The sequence below is a fragment of the Myodes glareolus genome, chromosome 20, assembly GCF_982192425.1.
Source record: "Myodes glareolus chromosome 20, mMyoGla1.1, whole genome shotgun sequence".
NCBI classification, from domain to species: domain Eukaryota; kingdom Metazoa; phylum Chordata; class Mammalia; order Rodentia; family Cricetidae; genus Myodes; species Myodes glareolus.
Genome location: NC_142045.1, coordinates 63083669 through 63100141, shown reverse-complemented (window position 1 = coordinate 63100141; position 16473 = coordinate 63083669). Strand labels below are relative to the sequence as shown.

The window sequence follows — 16473 nt, the reverse complement described above, 5'->3', positions numbered from 1 at the left end:
TCCCCTCCTCCCATCCCCCCCCTCAGAAGAGATGGCCCTAGCCCTCATCATGGGGGCGGGAGAGCTGGCCCCAATGACATGAGCCTACGAGAGCTGGTCAACATCTTGTTGGAGTGGAACAGTCCCAGAAGCCCAGCAAGACTAGCTCAGCCACCAATCAGACCCACATCCTAGGTCTTCAGTTGGCCCACCCTAGCATCTATACCATCTATAATTTGCTGGTACATGAAGAGTTGATCCTGCAGAACAATAGGTTCAGGATCTTTGTGACTTGGGGAAACAGTAGGATACCAAAAAGGGAGGAGTTTTGGTGAGGGTTCAGTGATGATGATGGGCCAGAGTCTTTGAATCAAATAAATGACTTATCACAATGAGCATTTGTGGGCGGGACTGACTAGACAAAAAGGGTATAATGTGTCATACACCACATCTCCCAATGTTACTATGATGAATGAAAAGGTGTTGGAGAGATGGGGAAAAAAAGAGGAGCAAGGTGGGTTTTGTTTCTTTTCTTTTTTTAAAATTAACTTTGGGAGGATTTTCTCTTAGGGGAGGGATGCTGCGGTGATGAGGGGCAGATATAGAGGATGAGGAGGTGAGCGGGACTGGGGTGCATGATGGGAAAATCCCTAAGAATCAATAAAGAATTATGTTGTTTTTTAAAAAAGAAAGAAATCAATTTATTTTTCAGCATGCCAGCCCAAGACTACCCTGAAAATAACTGATACCCACTAGTCACATAATGGCGAATCATGACCTCACTATGACTGATCACATAATATATGATAATTAATATATGATAATATAATATAACTGAGGAATAGAATCAGATCATTTCTGACTGTTCTGAGTTCTAAACCACTATGAAATAACTCAGTTCACACTGAGAGGAGATGGTGGCCCTGAGATAAGGTTCAGAAAGGGACTCTAAACATATGTTCAACTGCACCCAACTCTTCATAATTCCCTGAAAGCCTTCATTAATTAAGAACTTTAGATTTTACAAGGTCTCCCATTCAGTCTTAGGCAGCACCGCAATGGCAAAGCTAAACTTTAACATTGATAAAACCAGTATAACAGGCATAAAGTTCTCAAAGAGTTCAGCACCAGTTTGAAAACTTAGAGAAAAGCAAGCGAGTCAAAGGCTAACAAGCAACACCAGAGCCATACCTTGTGATGACGTGCAAAAACTGTGGTGTGAGAACTGCTTGCTGAGACTTCTCAGGATACCAATAGACTGACAATAACTCAACAGATTTCACAACCATGTATAGATAGCCCACATGAGGTAATGAGAAGAAACAGAAGAGACTCAGCAGCTCTTTTTCCTGAGACAAACCTTTTCCATCAGGAGGAAAACCTGCATTGAAAAAATGAAAGAGAGACATGCAATGAAGCCAGAAAATGAAAGAAGAGAATCAATACTGTCATTTTCCTATGCAAACTACAGTTTTGATAAGACTAGACTCTATCAGAGACTATAAGGTGCTAAGGGGAAGTGGACAGTAAGAAATGTAAAAAGGAGGAGGTAATTAGGAAAACACCATTTTGCAACAAGTGAACTAAATTACACTCATTGATGGCTTTAATACTGTAGTGCCCACCAGGAAACATGATGGGGGAAGCTTTGCTAACCAATGACCTCTAAGAAGAGGAACATAGTTAAGGCGTGGCTACCTGGAGTCCAGGAATAAAAACTGGGATGGACTAGGTGCTCGCTCTCTCTGGGTGATTGCTGCAGGACACAGCAGAGCTTGAACTTCCTATTCTTGCAGTGTGAGTTTCCGCTTATAATAAGTGAAAATATAATTGTTTGTCTTCAAGCTGTCCTGGCTATTTCACGAATCCAGTTAACATTTACAAAAGCAAGGGCTTTCCAAGAGACAGCAAAACTACTTGCACAATAACAATAATAATAATACCCTAATCAAGCCTAAATCTCCATCAACATGGTCAGTAAAACACAATTATTTGACATTTGTAACTTAAAGTTTTCTAGCATTTCCAAAAAGTAAAAAGAAACAGGAATACTATCTATTAATTTAGCATATCTAAAACACTGCCATTTCAACAAACAATAAACAAAAAAGATTTTTTTTTATTTTGGTACTAAACATTCAAAATCTAGTCTGTGTTTTATATTTATAATATATCTCAGTTTCTATTAGCTATATTTCAAATGCTTAAGGGCAACTTATAGCTAATAATGTACTGAAAAGCATGAATTGAGATCCAATAACTAACTCACTAAAGAAAGTGGGTACAACAGGAACCTGATAAATGATACTGTGAAGAGTCAATCAGCAAAATTCAGATTAGAAAAGCTTTACAGTAAATGTCCAATTTCATGCTACAGAAATTACAAAAAAAAGATAAGGCTGATCCTATATAAGACATAGAAATCAATCAAGATGTATAAATATAACTTGTTTATGTACTTCATTCAAACAAATGAACTGTAGGGGGAAAAAATCTTTAGAGGATGAGAAAAATGTGTGTCCTGAAAAGAGACTCAATGACACTGTAAAATTTTTACATAAGAAATATTTTAAATTTGTTAAAATAAAACATACTCAGATCCTGCTTAGAGAAATATTAATAGAGAAAAGGTATAGAAGTTAAAATAATCATCAAAATAAACAAGAATGGATCGGGATATTGCCATGTGTAAGTTGTAGGGGTTTATTGTACCATTTTCTCACTATCAAAATAAGTTTCATATTTTTATAATCAAAGTTTTTTTCTAAAGTCTTCTTCCTCCTTCTATGATACCCATTGATACTGAAAATCCAATTCTGCTCTGTCTACACCTAGTCCAAGTCATCTCCATTTCTTCTTTCTGGTGCACATATGAGCATTAGTTGAACAGAACTGATCTCTACATACATGACAATGTTACAATTACATATGTTGCTTCCTCTTATAAAATACCTTAGCAAATTCTTCAGCTTCTAATACACCTACTCACTTGAGACCCAGAGGGGGCATTACAGGCCTGGGGAAATCAGTGTGCAGAGATGGCACATCCAGCTTTTAAAAGCTGCCTAGCACAGGCATTTGCAGATGATAGGGTTCATGCATATGTGCAAGGGCTTATCTGAGTCATACCTGGATGATGTAACCATGCATACACACAAGGGCTTAGCTGAGTCATAAATGGATTATGTAATCCACAGCATGTGGGTCATGTGGGGCCCTTTAACATCCCTGGGGGCCATTAGGCACGTCTGTCTGAGGGCTTGTCTGCACCTGTATGACCTCTAGAACCTGGAAGTATCAGCATTATGTGGTTGAAATCATTATATTCTACTTTTTTGTTTATTTTAAAATTTGGGGAGTTTAATGGGTGGGAATGGGGTGTTGTCTCCCGTGACTGCTTCCTGCTGATTTTGTGAGCATAGGAGAGTTGAGATGTTTGACCATGTCCTGGGGTGGCTGATTACTTTTGTGTTTTTCCCAGCTCTGCAGAACTGGCTGGCTGGCAGCCTGGACCTTGCAAGATGCTGAAAAGGCAGAAAATTATGTCTGGAAAAAATTTTAGATCCCGGTGATTAAGGGAGGAGAGTACCAAGAAGGAAAATAAAGGGTTGGGGGGGTGGAGGAGGAAATTTTTCAGGGGTTCATGAGACCAGGAATGATAAGGGAAGGATTAAATGATACTTATTCTGGGCAAGTCTGATACATTTAGATAGGTCCAATTGGTTCCCTGTAGCTGATTAAAAAAAATGTTTGAAAAGAAATAAATTTTAGACATATTAAAAGCTTATGATTATGATGATATAATGTTGCAATGGAAGATGATGGGGTGGGGGGAGGAAAAGAAGGGGGAAATTATTGGAAAGGGGAATTATTAGACCCCTTAATGTTTTACCTGAAGCAAATCTTAAGGCACTTGGTCGCTTTAGCATCATGGTATTACCTTAACATCCAGGAGACACTGCTGCAGTCAGTGATAAACCTGTTATGTTAAAGTATGTTTTGTGAGTTTTTGGAGTTTAAGGGCTGTGAATGTCCCCAAACTTGTTATTGTTTCTCACCACCTGGGCTCTTGACAGTCCTCAGGGTGAATTGGAGGTGAGCCTTGACAAAATGAAGCAGAGCTTTGCTATTAGGATGAAAGAGCTGATATAGGTAGGACAGAATTTGCTGGATGTCAGGGGGTTTCTGTGAGAATGCAGGCTGTACTCTATGAACCCCTGAGGTGACTGAGGTAAGTTTGGGCTCTGGAATGCTGCTGTTCTAGCTGCTTTGTCAGCCCAGTTATTTCCTTTGGAAATAATGGAACTGTCAGTCTGATGAGACCGACAGTGAATAATTCCTATAGCTTTGGGGGGTGGGAGGCCTTCAACAGGTCCATAATGTAACTTGAGTTAGTTATGGATCCTTCTTTTGTCATAAGAAGCCCACACTCCTTCCAGATAGCTGTGTGGGACAGGAGAATACAAAAGGCACATTTGAAATCTGTGTAAGCATTTAAAGATTGTCCCTTTGCTAACTGGAAGGCATGGGTAAAGGCTATTAACTCAGCCTGCTCTTAGTGGTATGGGCAGGGAGTGCCTGTGCCTCCACTACCCCAGTATCTGACACTATGGCATAGCCTGCTCTATGGGTCCCTTCACATAAAAAGGAGCTGCCATCTGTGTACCAGGTGGCACACAAGTGCACACATAAGTGACCTGGAAGAGTTTGCCCTCCTGTATATGTGAGAGGTGGGGCAGTAGATCCTCTAAGGATTCTATGCGGGAATGAGATGGGGAGTAATTAATGTTAGGTTGAGGTAGGAGATTTGAGATATAAAGGGGTGGGCAGCATTGGAAAGTGAGTGTGGCATCTTCTACTAGTGCCACCTGGAAGGAAAAAACTCAGGAAGCGGGTAAGTTTTGTAAGCCTTTGTAAGTTAAGAGATGGGACAGATTGTGGTGGGAGAATATAGTAGTGGGTGACCCACAGGAGTTTCTTTGACTCTCTAATCTGAAGCTCAGCATCTGCTAAAACATGTATGAAGGGTTCCCAGCCCTGAGTGGTGAGATCCAGTTTTTTTGACAGGTACACTACAGGTGCAAAGGAAGGTCCCAGCTGATGTCCTAGGACCCCAAGGGGAAGGACCCCTCCTTCTCTGTTACATAGAGGGAAAAAGAACGAGTTAAATCTGGGAGATGAAGAGCTGGGGCCTGGATAAGAGCTTGCTGGAGTCTCTGGAAGATTTAGTAATGGGATGGAGAAGGAGCTCATGCAGAGAGCCGAGAGTGGCCTTGTATAAGCAGCAGACAAGGAGAGAAAAAGAGGGGATTCAGGAATGCAGGAAGCCTAGGAACAATAAAACCTCTTCTTTTGTAGAAGGAACTGCAAGGGACTGAATTAGTTTTTTTCTGTGTAGGGTAATAGCTTTTTGGGTTGGGGTAATAGTCAACCCCAAGTAAATGATCTGAGAGGTCCTTAGAAGGTTAGATTCTATAGCCCTTTTTGGACAGGTAATTTAAAAAAGCAGAGGTGTCAGTTTTGCTGATCTCCAAGGATGGACTGCAAAGTGAAATATCATCTACATACTGTATGAGTTTAGACTTAGAGAGAGTGCAAGTGGATCAGAGGCTAAAGCCTGACCAAATAGGTGTGGGTTGTCCCAGAATCTCTGGGGAAGGACAGTCCAGGTGATCTGTGTGGAGAGGTGAGTGTCAGGGTCAGTACAGGTGAAGGCAAAGATATTGAGATTGAGAGCTGTGAGAAAGAGAAAAAAAAAAAGCATCCTTGAGACCTAGAACTGAGAAGTAGGAGGTTCCTGGGGGAATAGGGGAAAGAAGTGTGTAATAGTTAGGCACTACAGGATGAAGAGGGACCACCGTGGAGTTAATGAGCCAGAGATCTTGAACAAGGTGATAGGTTCCAATAGGTTTTATAACAGCAAGTATAGGAGTGTTAAAGGGAGAAGAGGTTGGGCAAAGTAGCTTTATTCTTAGAAGGTCAGAGATAATAGGCTTAAGTCCCCTAAGGCTCTGGAGAAAGAGGGATACTGAGCTTGGATAATGTACTTAGTAGGATCTTGTAATTGGATAACAATGGGGGAATGGTGTTTAGCAACAGAAGTGTTTGGGGTGTCCCATACTTGGGGGTTTATCTGAGAGGCTGGTAGAGGAAAAGACACATTGGGACTGGGAGTTTGGGAGGGAATAAGGAGGAGGAGAGGAGCTACTGGTGAGTCTGAAGTAAGGTGAATAGAAGGAGCAAATGAAATGGAAGCTCCTACTTTTGCTAAAAGATCTCTTCCTATAAAAGGTACTGGGCAGGTTGACATGACTAAAAATGAATGAGTGAGATAAATACCCCTAAAACACAGTTAAGTGGTAGAGTCTTCTGAGGTAGATAAGGCTGTCCCCATACCCAACAATAGGGAAACTAGAAGGAGAGGTAGGCCCCCAGAATTCCCTCAGTACCGAGTATGTAGCTCTAGTGTCCAAGAGAAAGAAGATTGACCATCCTGATACCCGTGGTTCCCTGTTACAGATAACGGTTGTGGTTGGGACAAAGGAGCCTGTGCAGGCTCACTCGTCTATGGCCAGATTTAGAAGGACAACTTGTGAATTTTCTGGGTTTGCTGTCTCCATGCCACTATGTGCATGAGGACAATTGACTGCCCAATATCCTTCCCTATGGCATCTTCGACAAGGTCTTGTGGGACCAAGATGAGGGTTAGGGCATGCTCAGGCCCAGTGACCAGTTCGACCACATTTGAAAAATGGGCCTGGCAGTTCTTGAGCCCCAGGGGGCAAGGGAGCAGCACAGACAGCATCGATCAGCAATCTACCACCTCAGCTGGTGGGAGGGCCATGGCTAGCTTGTGACAGTGATTGCTCACATGATACACCTTAAAAGCCAACTCTCAGATTTCTGCCTGCAGGATCAAGGAGCCTAAGTTTAGCCTTAATGTCAGGGTAGCACTGAGGAAAAAAAAAGAGTTGTGAGTAACTGTCTACCTTCAGTTCTTTCTGGATCTAAGTTGTATTGTAACAGAGCTTTAGTGAGGTGTTCCAAAAATGCAGAAGAATTTTCTTAAATATCTTTAATGACCTCTGAGAGCTTATTATAGTTTACTGACTTGAGGAAAGCCTTGCAGAGACCTGCCAGGAGGCAAGTCAAAAACTGGTCCCTAGCTAAAATTCCTAAGGTTCCTGTTGCATGTGTTTGGTGAATCTCCTCTGCATGTAGTCTGGCCTGCTCCCAAACTTGCCTGTGCTCTTCAGGAAGTAGCTTATTAGATAGGATCATATAGCTATCCTGAAAGGTGAGATTATGAGACTGGGTAATATACTGGAATTGCTTTATGAAAGTGGTAGAATTAGACCATAGTTTTTGTTATATATGGGAGAATTCTGAGAGAGAGATAGGAATGTGTACCCTAATCAATCCATCTACATTGGCCACTTCTCACAATGGAAGAACTGCAGCCAGCTTGGCTTGGTCAGGGTTGGGTTCCATAGCAGCATGTGAGCATGTGAGAGGAGGAGTAAGGGTAGTGCCAGAGCTGGGAGGGTGCTGCCCCCAGACACAGGAAAGGAAGAATGATCCAGCGGGGCTGATGGAGTATTTATTGAAGGGGGAGAGAGAACTGAAGAGCGAGTGAAGGGAGGTGGCAAAGCAGCAGAAAGTAAAGGAGTGGAAGTATCTGTCTATTGAGGTCGGGAAGGTGTGGATCTCTTAGGGGGGTTCGGAGCAGTAGCTGAAGGAATGGGGTAGGAGCTAAAGGAATGGGAGTAGCTGCCCACTGAGGTAAAAAAGACAAGAGTTTGTTAGCTGGGTCCAGAGCAGAAGTGAAAGTTTCTTCCGGTGCTGATAGCATAGCCAGGAACATGTGAGCAGGCAAACAACTTGCAAGGAAAAAGGGCTTAGGCTTGGAGCTTAGATAGTAAAAGGCTTGGAAATAAGGAAACTCCTTCCATTTGCCTGTGTGCTGACAGTAGTTAGAAAGCCCCCATAAGATATCAAGATCAAAGGTGCCCTTAGGTGGCCACTTCACATTGTTATCTAAATTGTAAGGAGGCCATTTTTTTAGAAGAAAGATGGACAAGTGTGGGAATCTGTAAGTAGGGCATTAAGGCCTGAGGTTTAAAGGCCTCTAAAAGGCATCCCAGGGAGGAGGGTGGATTGATGGGCTTAGATGGCTTGCTACCCACAGCTGAAACCATGAAAACCCACAAAACAGCGACACCACAAGGCTTATATAGGACGTCTCCCCCCTATAGGCGCGGCAAAATCGGTGGCAAAAACCACAGGTGAGGTGCTATAACCTGATTGGATTTGGTCGGGCCACTCACAAACCAGAGAGGCCAGAGGCTGCTCTTAGCAGCCTTTCATGGTGTGGGGGCAAGAAAAGATAAGAAAAAGAAATAAAGAAAGAATCTAGGAACCCTGGGTGGTCTAAACATGATTTTAGCTAAGGGATGCAATCCAGAGATGAATGTCAGTGAAGGGCTCAACCGTGGCCTAAAAGACCATGGTTGGGGGCTGTCCCCCCATTTCTAGGAACACCAGAACATTTCCGGGAGCTCAATGGTCAATTCCTCAGGCTCAAAGAAACAGTTAAGCTGACCAGAATGGGGAAAACTCACCACTTGAAGCCGGTTGTGTGCATAGAAATTACACTCAAGCAAATGGAACACATGGCCACTGTGGAAAAAATACTTGGTTCCAGATCTTGACCACGAGAGAGGGGCTTGGGGAGGAGAGTCTCCTGAGTCTCACAGCACCAAAGAAATTACCTGGCATGAGTGAGAAGGAAACAAGGAACATGCAACAAACCCACTTAGGAGTTTACTAGAGGGGCATTACAGGCCTGGAGAAATCAGTGAGGAAGATGGCGAGTCCAGCTTTTAAAAGCTGCCTAATGCATGCGCACATGGCGGTTGACATGGCTACGTCATACGCAGATGATAGAGTTCACGCATGAGTGCAAGGGCTTAATTGAGTCATACATGGATGATGTAACCATGCATGCACACAAGGGCTTAGCTGAATCATAAGTGAATGATGTAATCCACAGCACGTGGGTCCTGTGGGGCACTTTAACACCCCTGGGGGCCATTAGGCACTTCTGTGTGAGGGCTTGTCTGTACCTACATGACCTCTAGAACCCAGAAGTATCAGCCTCATGTGGCTGAAATTATTATAACAGAGAACAAACAAATAAACTAAAGTGAAGAGAGGTTTTTTTGAATGGAGAAAGCCAAGGGTCTGAGTGATAGCTCAGCAGTAAAGAGCTCTTGATGCTCTTACAGATGGTCTGAGTTCAGCTCCAAGCAACAAAGTGGGGTGGCTTTTAACCACCTATGACATCTTCAATGGCCTCTGCCAGTACTACACTCACATGCGCAAACCCACATTCAGACACACACATACACACATAATTAAAAATAACAGTAACTCAAACTGAGAAAACCGGGGAAGTCGTCTGTGGTAAGGTGACATTTGAGCTGTGCAATAAATGCTGAAAATACATCACTCACATAGGATCAGAAGAAAGCATATTCTAGGTCTAGGTAGAAGAAATAACAGATTTTACAGAAAAGGATGTTTGGCATATCTGAGGAAGGCCAAAAAGCTACTGTTAATGGAGAACAGAAAGCAGGTCAGGCTGAGACAAAATGAATCCAGAGGTAGGTAACACTGGCCATGGAATAATTGAAATTTTTGTTCCAACTGTTATGGGAAGTTCACTAAATGAAAGAGTTGACCCTCTGCCTGGCTACTGGTCCTGGCTGATCTCCAGCCTTGTATCACATCCCCCTTTCCTTTACTCTGCTCTGTTCTTGGGTCTTTTAGTTCCTCAAATTGACTCTCTGTTATGATTCTGTAAGGACAAATAAGTCCAGGAGTGTTAGGAGACAATATTAAAGGAAATGATATGAGTTTATAAAAATAAGCCCAGAAATGTTAAGGCGCAATATTAGGTGTCACATACAAAATGAAACTAAAAAGCATGAAGCAATGTGTGCAGTGGTGATAAGAGTTTGAGCTGGTGAACAAGTGTGACGTAACTATATGATAAGCAGACATGTGTGTTAATCCAAAAAGAAAAAAAAACAACATAGCCACAGACAGTATAAAAACTTGAGGCTCACGACCAGGTGACATTCTCAAAATGACTTGCTAGACATGCTGTCAGAGCGGTCATAGAGAATCCAACGAACCAGCAACCTCACAGCTGAGACCGTCCAAGAGCCAGAGAACTAGCTCTTGCCTGCGGATCAAGACTTGCTGATCCAGAGGCCTAGGTCGAGAGCCACGGACCATTATCAGGTCGTATACACCAATGCCTCAGTAAGATAGGATAGAAGACTTTGCCTAGGACACATAGGAACCTTTGCTGAATGTGTGATGTGACTGAAAGTGTGATGTGATTGATTGACTAGGATTGTTATTGAAGGTGTGATGTGATTGATTGACTAGGATTGTTATAGGTTTGATGTTTACTTATATTTGATATAAGAATAATTAGGGATTTAAATGATTGTTATAGTTTGATGTTTGCCCATACCTGCTAACAATTGGAGATTTGACTATTGGCATAATAAACTTGTTCCTAGAACAAGTCATCCTGAGTCATCCTGAGTATTTACTTGCAGACCTCTAAGTAAGGGCAGAATGCCCGCTCAGGAATAAGGCTCGCGACACTCTCTGCCAAGCTTTGGGGCTTCCTCTACTGAGAATACTCTCTTTTCCTCCCTTTGCTGAACCAAGACTCAGGAAGCACTTAGACACCAGAGAAAGTCAGGGTCTTTTACTACAGGCTTTGGCTACCAGGTTCCCGTCCCGCAGTGTCTAACAATTTTAGTGTCTAATTTTACCAGAGACCTGCTTGGGAATGGGAGGGCTCAGGTCCAAGAAGGCTGAATGGAATTGGCAGAGGAAAGGAGAAGGGAGACACGATCTGAGGGTAATTTGGGATGGCTGCCAGCAGTGTTTATTGAAAAAATTATACACCTTTTGTACCTAATAGTTTAGCCACGGGAAAGACTGAAGGCAGACTCAATGATTCAGGGACAGAAAGCCACCATTAACTTCATTAGAGCATTCTTCCTGGGACAAAAGCTAGTATCGAAACGTCTATTGTTCTTCAAGGTTCAGTAACTCTACCAGGAACTCTCATCAAGGAAGGGCAACAAATTTGTCCCCCCAAGATAAGGAGAATGACTGCCTTAACCAAGTAGAAACAGTCCTCAAGGCCCAGAGGAAGTGGAGACCCTTATCCAAAAGCCTGACCTTGGGAAAAGGACTTCCTCTGGGAACCAGACAATCCACTATAATTTAAGAGTATTTTCATTCCTTAAGGGGATAAGTACTAAGCTTTTCCCCAATTGTGTCCCTTTGTGTCTTAGTCTTACTGTGTGAGCCTGTTCCCCACGTGTAGTCCAAAAGTAGAAAGTCCTTATAGCTTGCTCTTTTCCCATTACACCTCATGACCGAACTCTTACCCTTAATGACCTCAGGCTCTGGATCTGGATTTTAGGAGTGTCTAGTAGATCTCTAATTTTTCTGTTCTTGGTGTAATTAGAAGGGCACAATGGGATTCGTAGTTCCTTAGTGACAGGGACTTTTTTTCTCAAAGATTTATTTTGTTTAAAGAGGCTGCTGTTTTATACATTTTTGTCCTTCAAAGCTCATATAAAATTTCCCAAAGGAAAAGACATAAGAAAACTCTTAGAATACTGAGAACCATTGAAAATGAAAGTAAAAAGGTGCTGGAGAAGTGTGGTCTGCAATGTCAAAATGCTGGAACTTTGTCAAGCAGCAGTGGTAGCCATGCGGTCCACACCACAATGTTGTCAGTATTTGCTGAGTATCTGATTTTACCACTAGATAACTAATCTCATAGGTGCAAGCATGTTGCCTACTTTTGTCTAGACTCAGGTCAATAACAGTAGCTACTCAATGCTTACTTTAAAAGAAAGATATAAAGACATTGGATTACAGCAACATTTATCTTTTCAGAAACCATCTGAAGATGAACAGTCCATGAGCAAGTGCAGAGCCTCTGGTATCAATCTTGGTGCTCACTAGATTTCTGGTGAGCACTTAAAAAGCTGTGGGTGCCAGAGTCCAAAACAGTCCAATTAAGTCAGAGTGATAATCACCAGCATTATTTTAACAGAGGGTCTTATGTAGCCAAAAGCTAGCCTAGAACACAGTAGCCAGATGATGACCTTGAACTTCTGACCTTCCCTGCCTCTACCTCCCAAGTGCTGATATTAGGTATGTATACAACCACACCCTGTTTATTCAGTGCTAGGAATCAAACCCAGATTTTATTCATGCTAGAAAAGCACTTGGTCAACTGAGCTATGTTCCCATACCAGTATTTTAAGTATAAGTAAATACAATGTACAGCAGTGTCGAAAATTAGTACTCTGAATGAGTTTCCACTCAGACCAGGTTTTCCCACTTTGCTTACAACACCACAGCCGTCCTACAAAACTCTGTGCCATACTCAGCTGGGACCTAGATAGACCTATCCTCCAACAGTGCTCACAAATTTCTTTAACTGGGTCCACAGACTATTTCAAAGCCAAAACAAACAAACAAACAAAAGAACGAAGTTTTATCTGGTCACACCCTCCTAGTGGTTTCACTTCTCTTCACCAATATAACTTTGCTTTCCCTAGGAAGTCTCAGCAGAAGAAGCAAATCTAATGTCTTCACACTGAACTTCCTTCACGTCCAGGCCCGTGTCAAACCTCTCCGCACTCAGCCACACTCACCTGTTTGGTGAATAGGTAGCAGCTGAAGGGAATGTAACTTGATGTTATCAGACAAGACATAGAATGAAATATCAGGAGCAAAACGTCTGTGGGTTTAAGAAGAAAAGAGGAGAGATCTAATTTCTATACACTTTAAGCAGGTACGTAAATATTAAATGTTGTTGAATAAAAGTTGCTCTCATACCTATATAGCAGATGCTGAACATTTAAATATTTTGCTTTTTCATCTGCTAATCCTGTGGACTCCAGTTTAACAGATATTCCAGACTGTTCACACTTTTCACCAAGAAGCTCCATGGGTTTTAGGCAGATAACAAAATCTTCTGATTCAAGCTGTGAAGTTTCATTACTGACATCTTAAAAAATAACATTTTAGAGTTTAACAACTAGAAGTACTACCTGAATGAATTTTAGACAAGGCATGTGCCTTATGTTTCTACTGCTGTGATAAAACATTACAACCAAGTCACTTGGACAGGAAAGGGTTATTGTAGTTTATACTCAGACCACACTCCACCCCTGCTGGAGTCAGGGCAGGAACTCGGGGTAGCAGCTGATTCAGATACTATGGAGGAGTGATGTAGGTGGGCCTTCTGTCTATGTGTTATTTTCATTGGTTAATAAAGAGACTGCCTTGGCCCTTTGATAGGACAGAAAATTAGATAGGCGGAGTAAGCAGAACAGAATGCTGGGAGGAGGGCAATGAGGCAGAAGCCATGGAGCCAGCCACCAGGTCAGACATGCTGAATCTTTCCCGGTAAGCCACACCTCATGGTGCTACATAGATTATTAGAAATGGGTTAATCAAGATGTGAGAGTTAGCCAGTAACTAACTCTCTAGAAATAATGGGCCAGGCAGTGTTTAAATGAATACAATTTGTGTGTTGTTATTTCCGGGGCTAAGCTAGCCGTGTGGGAGCCAGGTGGGATGAAAAGCAGGCCTGACCACAGCTCCCCACTACAGAGGAGGGATGTTTACTGGCCTGCTCCCCATGGCTTTCTCAGTCTGCTTTCTTATACACCCCAGGACTATCTGCTCATAGGTGGCACCACCCACAATGGCTAGACCCTCTCACACCAATAGTTTATCAATAATGCCCCCCTGACAGGTGTGCCTACAAGTCAGTCTTGTGGAGACATCATTTCACTAAAGTTCACTCCTTAAAAATTCTAAAAAAAACAAAACAAAACAAAAAAAAATAAAAATTCTAGCATGAGTCAAGTTGGGGAACAAAAAAAATGGCAATGAAGGCAAATATATCTAATGTCATTTAATATTGAATACAACAACAAAGATTAGAAACTTATGTAGGCCAGGTATAGGGACTCAAAACAATAATGCCTATACTCAGGAGCCTGAGAAAGGAGGATTCCTGGTTTGAGGCAAGCCTGAACCAAGTGAGTTCCAGGTCAGTTAGAAACATATGGAGATGCTGTCTCAAAAAAGAACACCAACGGTTTTCTCCTTAGAAACCCTTATCTAATACAGTTGCTCCATTACAGACATATAACAAATACATGTAGAAACAAAATAAGCTATGAATAGTCACAAACCCAAAGCAATGTGATAAGAACACCCAAACCTGTTAGAAAAGTGTCTAACCATAGACACTGGGGTTCTTTAGAAAGTCAAATTCATCACTTACCTTCTGTCTGTTGCAATTGGTTGTTGGTTTTTTGTGGGTGGTGTTTAACTTTCTCTCCATTTGTAGGGTCTGACTCCAGTTTTAGGATTAAGACTTCTAAGTCAGACATGACAGCGACATATCCAACACAAGTAGAAATTTCAACAGGAGTGATATTATCTATGTGTATAATTAATGAACGGTCAAAGTCCGACATTGAGAAATCCTCATTAATGATCCAATACTTCAAAGTAAATAAGACTAACTTATTTGTGCAGCCAACAAGAAGATCTCCCTTCATAGGACAACATGAAATGCATAAAGGATCCTCAGACAGCGGAATTTCAATTATCGACATCTGGTCTCTGAAGCTTTCACAGAAGGGTGTCTCCACATTATGCCCGACCATTCGAATGCAGACACGGGAGTTTTCAGTCCTCTTACTCCTCCAATTCATGTAAGCACGCAGGAATGTAGCTTTGTTTTTCTCTTCAATTGCTACCAGATAGTCTCCTAAAAAGGAATCAAGATTGCATGTAAAATTTAGAATTAGAAATTCAACTGCTTAATTGGCTGCCTGAAAATGGAATGCATAACATAACACAACACATGGATCACTGACTCACAGGACAAGAACTGCCCTCTGAGGGACAGAGGTATGTGTTAAGTTACCTCAGTCACGCAAGTTCATCCTCTTACCGCAGTTGGAAGCTTCTGTCACAGCTGCAACAATATGCATGTAACTTAGAAAATTCAGGTTTTAAAGAATTAAGGGAGGGACTCTTGAGTTTAACAGAATTTACATTTGGCATTTCCTTCCCTTCCTAAAGAAGTCACAACTCAGAAAAGTAAGAAAACTAGAGATACCAAATAAAATATAAAACCAAGTCAATATTCTTTTAACTATTGATTATATGGGATTGTTTTAACTGTAAAAGTAACATTTGTTGTAGAAACCAAACTGGCTAAGTACAAAATGAATGCATATTAACCTCCCCCGTTAGTCTCATCCTTAAGGACTAACGTTCACAGTCTGGTGTGTGACCTTCCAAATACTTTCTTTCTTATAAACATGGGTTACATCAAGGCTTTTTGTCTTTTTTATACATCACACCAATCTATTTAACAATGTGCCATTTTTAAATTCATGTTTAACTTAATAATCACATTTTGTTGTAACAATACCTGCTTTATGAATTAACAACCTCAAGCATATAGATTAGTAAGTTTCTTTGGGGAAAAAGGTTCAAGTAACTACACAGCATAAACACAAAATAGAAATAACCTCCAATTATTTAAACAACAAATGTATCTTTTCCCCCATGGTGATACATAGCTATCCACCACCCACCATCCCAACGTAACATACAGACATGTGGATACCTATAAAATATCTTATAAACACATGTGCCGTAAATATTTAATAGTTCACCTATTAATGTGATTACTACTATACTTTATTTGGTAACAAATAAGCCTATATGTATATAATTTGTTTTTTGTTGGAAATTTATGTTCGGCTACAGACCAAGAGTATTTTAAACTTTATTAGAAACTGTCAAGTTACCTACATAATTAGGTAACGGAAGTTCACACTACCAGCAAAGCTAGTTATACATGCCTGTTTCCTACCATCTCAGGGTATATAGGATATATCCAGTCTCACCTTGGACTCACTATATAGACCAGGCTGTCCTCAGACTTGCCATGATTCTCCTGCCCTGGCCTTCTGAGTGCTTATGCCATCATACCCACCTACTTTGTGGTAATTTTAAAGTAAGGAACTATACTATGGTATTTGAGTATATCACTGTAACTTTAATTTGCATTTCTCTGATGTTTAGTGATGTAGAGTCCCTTTTATGTGCTTTTGGACATTTGCATGTTTTCTTCAGAGAACTGTATATTCAAGTCCTTTGCTGTATATGCACTGCTAGGGATCAAACCCAGCACCTCATGTGTGCTAGACAAATGCTCTTTCAGTTGGCCATATATTCCACTTCTATTTGCTCATTACAAAAATAAATTGATCTGTTTTTCTCTCACCAAGTTAGTTTATTATATATTTTAGACCCATCTTTTATCAAATATATGATTTACAA

General features: G+C 41.4%; 1 protein-coding gene and 1 long non-coding RNA gene across 4 annotated transcripts in view; one reads left to right on the top strand and one right to left on the bottom strand.

Moving 5' to 3' along the window:
- The window catches only part of Hps3 (HPS3 biogenesis of lysosomal organelles complex 2 subunit 1), a 95578-nt gene that overhangs the window by 75321 nt on the left and 3784 nt on the right, over window positions 1–16473 (bottom strand). For both annotated transcript variants that reach the window (XM_048452604.3, XM_085682279.2), the window contains 4 exons: window positions 14393–14884; window positions 12931–13102; window positions 12747–12832; window positions 1171–1360 (listed from right to left, as the gene is read on the bottom strand). In XM_048452604.3, coding sequence (XP_048308561.2) covers window positions 1171–1360; window positions 12747–12832; window positions 12931–13102; window positions 14393–14884 — 940 coding nt within the window. The remainder of the gene's footprint in view (window positions 1–1170; window positions 1361–12746; window positions 12833–12930; window positions 13103–14392; window positions 14885–16473) is intronic.
- On the top strand, window positions 10082–16416 carry LOC125412076 (uncharacterized). 2 transcript variants are annotated; one of them, XR_015735801.1, is made up of 3 exons: window positions 10082–12055; window positions 12651–12886; window positions 14650–16416. It is a non-coding gene; the product is annotated as an uncharacterized LOC125412076 (long non-coding RNA). The 2 variants fall into 2 exon arrangements; XR_007235476.3 differs by having other exon boundaries at window positions 10082–12240.